General features: G+C 39.3%; 1 protein-coding gene across 1 annotated transcript; it reads right to left on the bottom strand.

The window, feature by feature from the left end:
- Nucleotides 1-1,995: 1,995 nt before the first annotated feature.
- On the bottom strand, nucleotides 1,996-8,722 carry LOC129262331 (polyubiquitin-C). Its single transcript, XM_054900436.2, has 2 exons — nucleotides 8,387-8,722; nucleotides 1,996-4,804 (listed from the first exon to the last, which is right to left on the bottom strand). The coding sequence occupies exon 2, from the start codon at nucleotides 4,796-4,798 to the stop codon at nucleotides 2,741-2,743; it is 2,058 nt and encodes a 685-aa protein (XP_054756411.1). The 5' UTR covers nucleotides 4,799-4,804; nucleotides 8,387-8,722; the 3' UTR covers nucleotides 1,996-2,740.

Raw genomic sequence — 8,722 nt, 5'->3', positions numbered from 1 at the left:
AGATAATTTTTATGAAAGACGTGAAAGACAAGCAGTAAAGTGACAGGAGAGATAATGAAGAGAGAGAGAGAGAGAGAGGGGGGGGGGGGGGGTGCAGTCAACTCAGAGCACAATATCACATCTCCAGAGTAGTCTGCAGGCACAGACCCTTGGTTTTCGCATACTAGGGCATAATGCAGGGTCTGAAATAGTGAGACTACTCTTCACTCTAGATCTGTTACTGGTCGAAGTGTTAAATACGAGTCTGTGCTTGCCGACTATCATCATGGGTTCTGAAAAAAAGCTTAAAGGGGAAGTTCACCCTAATAAAAGTTTGTTGTAAACATAGCAGAAAAATAATTAAATATTGAAAGTTTGAAAATCCAGAAAAGATTTTAGTCATTAGATTTTTTTTTTATTTGTGACGTCATAAACGAGATGCTGCCCCAAGTGTTATGTAGTATAAAATGCATTAATTTCATTTTTTAATGGTTCGTGATGACTTGTTTTCTTTGTAAGAACAGGTGTGAAATGATTTGTCTATTGATATACTGTCTGAAGGTACAGTAAAACCCATTTTCAATTTTCTAAGAAAAGGACACTATTTTGATTTTTTACCAGGATATTATATGAAGGAAAGCAGCTCGCATGTGAAGTCATGAATCAAATAATTGAACTATCATTATTTGATGGATTTTTTTGAAATTTAATATTTTTAATTTTTCCTACTTTTACGATAAACTTTTTGTTAGGTTGAACTCCTCTTTGATTTATCATGGGCGTATCTTTATGATCCATGATACATAATTATCAACAAAATCATAGAAACCAGCCCATGATCAATCGCTACTCTAAAAAGGCGCAAAACATCTCAACACATCCAATTTCATGTACTATCAATCACAACACTGCATGTACACACATGAATCAAGCACCAGGCTTATCACTATGGTAACCTTGTCAATCATGTAAACTATCATGGTAATTGGGCTCAGCATTCAATCACAATAAACGTTTCAACGGTAGTTAAAAAAAAATGAGTTACCATAATTCGAAGTCTTCCTGAAACCGAGCCCAAGGTTAAGTATTCTGAAGACTAAATTTTCAGAATACCAGCCCATGTACATTTGAATCTGCAGAAGTGACCCTTCTGAAAGTCCCAACAATTTTTCAAGCTAAGATAATACAACTCATGTGTCCGTATGAAGACAGAGGTACATGTATTGCGCTTTCTGAAGTCAAAATAATTGTTATGCTGGAAGACTGACTTAAGCAGATTCACCTGTAGACACATTTACATGTAAACAAACTTGTTATATCCCCCCATACATACATTTATTCCCTCATTCAACTCGCAGAATAAACAATCAATATAACACACACTGCATCTTAGTCAAACCATTTTTTTGGTATTTATATTTCATCTTAGTCAACATGATCAGTCATACTGTATATTTTACTAAGGATTGAATTGATCGAGGTTTAAAAACACTACCAACAAAACGTGTCATACATAGAATGTGTATATATTAATTTGTAGAGCTATGAACAAAGGATTGGAAAACAGGCTTTTATACTTTCTATTTCAACTGATTCCAAAATATATTATGATTGGAAAATATTATCAACATATTTTGGAATCTTTTGAACTGGAAGTAAAAATGCGCCCCCCTCTATTATTAAATATACAATAAGACGACTGATCATGTCTTAGAGACAAAGCAATAATTGAAGAGTTAATATCGCCAGTAAAGGAAACCAACCTTCATTCAACTTACATCGCACACAACATACATATTACCTATCGCACACCACAAAAATACCTGGCTGCTACATGTAACTCTGCACAAGTCAAACCAGGTTTTTGAATCTGGAAGCACAAAATGCATTTCAGAATCGTTGCACAAAAATCTGGCTAAATCAACAACTGCACAGTTAAAAAAAAGTATCGATCATGATCATGTACACATTGTGCCCAGGTCACCAAACCAAAGCAAAAAAATAAAGACAAGTATATTTCATATTGCATATTTCTTTTAATTTTAACCTTCTATCAACTTTCTTCTGGATTTTGAATGTCACATACAGTTTCTAAGTAATACCAGGGCTCGACATTAGCAGTGGCCCGGGGCAACTTAAATTGTGTGTCGGGCAACAAAATTTTTTGAAAACCCACACTTGGTCTTGCTACCAAAGTTTTGATAAACTAATGTTTTCTATTGTTTTCAGGCCATCAAATTTGCAATGCGGGCCACCAAAATTATGAAATTGATGATTTTGGTGGACAGATTGGGCCACCAAGTAAAAAAGTTAGTGTGGAGCCTAGGTAATACACTGGAATGAAATAAAGAGAATGAAAATAGCATCATGTAAAGTTTGCCAGGGGGCCCAATTAATGTTTTGATACACTTCAGGAACTAAAAAGAATGAGGACCATGATTGCAAACAGTTCTGTATTATTTGAATGATTTTTTAGTAAAGAGTCAAATAGCAAAGGTTGAGGGGCAAGTTAATATTTTTGTCAGAATTTACTCCAATAAAAATAACTTTTATTAAGTTCTATACGTGAACATCTTTTCTTTTATTGAAGATAAATGAAAGAAATTGGATTAATGTTTGATGCACATGAACCATCTTCATCAATATCTACCATTTTCTAATGTTGTGATACTGAAGTCATATCCTTACATTTGAAAGTTTCCTTATCATTTTTGGCTAGGGATGTCTTACATGGGAAGTATACCTTTTACAGGGTCAAATCTTATTGCCCACCACGGAGCCTGAGAACAAGATGGAGAGTGGATTCCTTCTGGATGTTGTAGTCTGACAGAGTGCGGCCGTCCTCGAGTTGCTTGCCAGCGAAGATAAGACGCTGCTGATCGGGGGGAATGCCTTCTTTGTCCTGAATCTTTGCTTTGACATTCTCGATGGTGTCACTTGGCTCAACCTCAAGAGTGATGGTCTTGCCTGTAAGGGTCTTGACAAAGATCTGCATACCTCCACGGAGCCTGAGAACAAGATGGAGAGTTGACTCCTTCTGGATGTTGTAGTCTGACAGAGTACGGCCGTCCTCGAGTTGCTTGCCAGCGAAGATGAGACGCTGCTGATCGGGGGGAATGCCTTCTTTGTCCTGAATTTTTGCTTTGACATTCTCGATGGTGTCACTTGGCTCAACCTCAAGAGTGATGGTCTTGCCTGTAAGGGTCTTGACAAAGATCTGCATACCTCCACGGAGCCTGAGAACAAGATGGAGAGTTGACTCCTTCTGGATGTTGTAGTCTGACAGAGTGCGGCCGTCCTCGAGTTGTTTGCCAGCGAAGATGAGACGCTGCTGATCGGGGGGAATGCCTTCTTTGTCCTGAATCTTTGCTTTGACATTCTCGATGGTATCACTTGGCTCAACCTCAAGAGTGATGGTCTTGCCTGTGAGGGTTTTGACGAAGATCTGCATACCTCCACGCAGCCTGAGAACAAGATGGAGAGTAGATTCCTTCTGGATGTTGTAGTCTGATAGAGTGCGGCCATCCTCAAGTTGCTTGCCAGCGAAGATGAGACGCTGCTGATCAGGGGGAATGCCTTCCTTGTCCTGAATCTTTGCCTTTACATTCTCAATGGTGTCACTTGGCTCAACCTCAAGAGTGATGGTCTTGCCTGTGAGGGTCTTGACAAAGATCTGCATACCTCCACGGAGCCTGAGAACAAGATGGAGAGTAGATTCCTTCTGGATGTTGTAGTCTGATAGAGTGCGGCCATCCTCGAGTTGCTTGCCAGCGAAGATGAGACGCTGCTGATCAGGGGGAATGCCCTCCTTGTCCTGAATCTTTGCCTTTACGTTCTCGATGGTGTCGCTTGGCTCAACCTCAAGAGTGATGGTCTTGCCTGTGAGGGTCTTGACGAAGATCTGCATACCTCCACGGAGCCTGAGAACAAGATGGAGAGTTGACTCCTTCTGGATGTTGTAGTCTGACAGAGTGCGGCCGTCCTCGAGTTGCTTGCCAGCGAAGATGAGACGCTGCTGATCTGGGGGAATGCCTTCTTTGTCCTGAATCTTTGCCTTAACATTCTCGATGGTGTCACTTGGCTCAACCTCAAGAGTGATGGTCTTGCCTGTGAGGGTTTTGACGAAGATCTGCATACCTCCACGGAGCCTGAGAACAAGATGGAGAGTTGACTCCTTCTGGATGTTGTAGTCTGACAGAGTGCGGCCGTCCTCGAGTTGCTTGCCAGCGAAGATAAGACGCTGCTGATCGGGGGGAATGCCTTCTTTGTCCTGAATCTTTGCTTTGACATTCTCGATGGTGTCACTTGGCTCAACCTCAAGAGTGATGGTCTTGCCTGTGAGGGTCTTGACGAAGATCTGCATACCTCCACGGAGCCTGAGAACAAGATGGAGAGTAGATTCCTTTTGGATGTTGTAGTCTGACAGAGTGCGGCCGTCCTCGAGTTGCTTGCCAGCAAAGATAAGACGCTGCTGATCAGGGGGAATGCCTTCCTTGTCCTGAATCTTTGCCTTTACGTTCTCGATGGTGTCACTGGGCTCAACCTCAAGAGTGATGGTCTTGCCTGTGAGGGTCTTGACAAAGATCTGCATACCTCCACGGAGCCTGAGAACAAGATGGAGAGTAGATTCCTTCTGGATGTTGTAGTCTGATAGAGTGCGGCCATCCTCGAGTTGCTTGCCAGCGAAGATGAGACGCTGCTGATCAGGGGGAATGCCCTCCTTGTCCTGAATCTTTGCCTTTACGTTCTCGATGGTGTCACTTGGCTCAACCTCAAGAGTGATGGTCTTGCCTGTGAGGGTCTTGACGAAGATCTGCATGCTGGCCTGTAGAAAATTGACCGAAAAAAAGATAACATTATTGAAATTTGTTTTTTTCAAGAGCTTATTTCAGAGTAGCTTGCCTGGAATTCAACATGGCAAACTTATTCCACAAGTCAGCAGTTAATCAACACAACACGCACCAAATGCATTGACATACACAGGCATATCACCCACCACATGCAAGTCACGATTTGAAATCCAAAATCCCCTTTAAATATGTTCCCCTTAAAAATATGAATCTGTGCCATATTTCAATAACATGCGGTGGCTTAGCTCAGATTTAAGAAATGAGATACCGGTAGCCAAAAAAATGCTCTAAAAAATTAAGAAATCTGTGGCGGCCGCAAAACATGGCGATACATTTCAGATTTTTATGAAATATTCAAAAAGGAGAAATTAAACATTGCAATTCTAAATATATTCAACCAACATTGATCATTTCAAATTAATGCAAATTTCATTTTGTGAAAAGAATTAAGAACAAAATATGGTTCAAAACATGTTGAATTCTGGGCAGCGTACTCTATAGTCTCGACTCTAAAAAGTCTCTTCCTTCATTGTCTTGCGCTGCAGTTTCACATCAACCGACCTGGCGATGTGAGGAAACAATTTCACCTCAAATTTTATCCGAATTTTTGCCAAATATTGTCCATTTGATCCTTGACCCAAGTTTCAGCCACATCGGAATTGGCTGTATTTTGGCTTTGATCTCAATGTCATAGTTTGAATTCTCAGTTAAGTCGTCCATTGCCGTAGTTCTGATATTGACTGAATAGCAACCAAAATCTTGCGAATGCAGTCGAGCTGCCATGGGAAGATCTTTTAGTCGTTAACTTCAGTCCATATAAAAACTACATGGCAATGGCCAAACACGCACCACGCTCAGTTCGATCTCCTGAGAATTTTAACTATGACATCAAGATCGAAGCTGAAATACAGCCGTTTCCGATGCCTGCAATTCAGGTCAAGGAGTAACGTTAGCAAGGGTGCTACATAAGCACTTGCCCGGGGCAAGTAAATGTTTGAGTTGGGCAAGTGTTTTGAAGTAAAGACCAAAACTACTTGCCCGAACTGGGTAAGCAAAATTCTCACAGTAGAATGACCAAAATTTGGGTCAATATGATATAATTATTGAGACAATAATAATTATTATTTCAATAATAATTATTATGAAAAAAATATAACAATAATTACTATAATGATAGTAATTATAATTGTAATAATTATTTAGAAAATAATATTAATAAAACAAAAATAATTATCATGATAATAATTATTATAATTATAATAATTGGGACAATAATAAAACGATGAGAAAATAATAATATCAACAATTTTATTGAGACCACAATAACAAGACAATAATGAGATAATAGACAATTGAAATCGATCTGTTTTTATTTTTTGATAGAAATCCTAAGATTATTATTTTAATTCTCTTTCTTTGATTACAAATAATATTAATTGAAAACTTAATTTCTAATGTTCAAGCAAAGAAAATCAATATCAAGTCATGTTTACCCTGTGCACAAACCTACCAGTACCACAGGGCAATTACCCCCGAAATAGGGTTAGGTTAGGTGTAGATTTTTGGATAGGGGTACAGACTACAGAGTACAGTGTAGTTGTCCGGGGGGGGGGGGGGGGGGGGTAATTGTCCAGGGTGGGGGAGTGGAATTGTCCGGGGGTGGGGGTGGGGGGTTATCGTCCAGGGGTAGTTGCCCTTGAACCAAAGAAATCATATGCCAATACATGTATGTCAAATCAATCTGAGTACTTTAAGATTTAAATAAAAAGCTTGTACAATTCCCCATAAGCTATGTATTATAAATGTGCCGTGCCCAAAACAAAGAGAATAATATTAATAAGATTTCGCAATCTTCTTTTGTCCACAAAAAGCCCCATTTTTTCATCACAAAGATGACAATAACTTGACTTCTAGATATCGGAATTTGAAAATTCAAACAGTTTTGTGAATCGTAGATATTGAGCCTCATTGTGAGCCTATAAAATATGCTGGAACAGCCTTTCCTAATTTTCACCTGAAGTGCCTACTTAGTCTTAGAAGATTAGGTGGTCGATAAGGGGAAGGCCTAGTTCCAACCATACTACATGCCTCATTCTTCCCGACAATAATGTATTGTCATTTTGCAAAAGCCAACACTTCAGAGCTCATAATCATATGTCTGAACTGAGCTCTGAAGTGTATTGTTGGCTGTTGCGAAATATGATTATGAAGTCTGAACTGAGCTCTGAGTCTGAAGTGTTGGCTGTTGCGAAATGACAATAAATTTTTGTCAGTAGAGGCGCACGGCCAATATTGGAGACTGTCTCCAATGTGGGAGATTATCTCCAATATCAGAGACTTTTGTAAAGAATTTGGGTATCCAATTTCAGAGACAGTCTCCAGTTTTGGAGATCAATTTCCTTTGTTTACATTTGCTGCAAAAGGATTACCTTGGCGGCAAATAAAAATGTGATAAGCAGATTCCTCATGAAAAATTACCCCTTTTCACCGTCTACTTTTGTTTTGATAAGGATTTTTGTTGTCAATCACACACAAAACAAATGGGCTTCTGACCTCAGTGAGACAAAATTTTGGGTGGAAAAAATCATGTTTTTGTTGGTGTTGTTTCTTTTGTCCTTTTGCAAAGCAAGTCTCCAATGTGGGAGATTGTCTCCCCTATTGGAGAGAGTCTCCCATATTGGCCGTGCGCCTCTACTGTTTGTCAGGAAGAATGAGAAGAGGCATGTAACATTCTTTCATATTCATCATGGCAGCCCAGACAAAAATTGAATGACATTGTCCATTGTATTCACGCAATCCATGGACCAGAAATGGGCATGGCAATTGCTATTCTGATTTCATTATTAATATTAATTCAGCGATCAGGAAAATCCCCCGTTTCACAACCTCACAATTGCAATTGATCATACCCACACTGGCCACAGGCCACAGCCACACCACACTCCAGTCCAGGAACGATCAGTTGTTGTGTGTCCGGACAGGTTGTGTGTCCGGACGATCAATTTTAGAAAGTCATTTGGAAAAAATTACAAGCGAAGTGTCATCAATTTTTAGTACAAAATGTAAGGAAATATTATAGAGAACATAATATAAGATGATTACAACTATTGAATTCATATTTTTAGTGTTATCTTAAGACAAAAAAGAAGGCTTCAAAAATATAAAGTGTCCGGACACCCGATCCCCCATCCTACCATAATAAATAATGCCACACTTGCATGACGCAATAATAATATATCCACCCTACAGTTTCAATGATTTCTTTAGTATTGGACTTCAAATTGAAACAAAATTGTGACTTTGTTCATGCTGTTAAAAGTGTTAGTGTTCCCTATTGCCTTGGATTTGGAAAGCCAAACATGCATTACTTAGTACATTTGTCTGATTTAAAAAAAAAATGGCACACGAATGACGATCGTCACGATGATGTGGTCGTTGACAATTTGCTTATGTTCTTGTTCTTCTTTAAAAAATGCCCTTTTAAAATCAAGCATTTACAAACTGCACCTTAATTGAAATAACTGCCTTAATATAATGTGAAAATCTCGTCTACTTACTTTTAAATCAGAGTTTTTCTGGAAAAATTGACAAGTTCTTTTCGGAGTGAGAAGTATCTGCGGAAGTCTCAGCTAGTATATTGACGCTGCGACGCTTGTGTGTATTTTATATGGTGCTTTGTGTTGACTTGCGATTGGTCAGTCTGTGTCACATGGACTATTTCACCCTTTTCTATTGGGTAATAAAGATAGATCGTGTATCTATGGCACATGACGTCATATTAACCCGCGCCAGATATTTCAGACGATCGATGACTCGCAATCTCGGAATTATGCAATTTCGGCCCAAAACATTTTCTGGAATGATCACTGGTCGCGGGCATAACCTGAACGAGT

Source organism: Lytechinus pictus, chromosome 5 (assembly GCF_037042905.1).
Source record: "Lytechinus pictus isolate F3 Inbred chromosome 5, Lp3.0, whole genome shotgun sequence".
NCBI lineage: Eukaryota > Metazoa > Echinodermata > Echinoidea > Temnopleuroida > Toxopneustidae > Lytechinus > Lytechinus pictus.
Note: the sequence above shows the minus strand (reverse complement) of the source record. Positions and strands in the feature narration are given on the sequence as shown.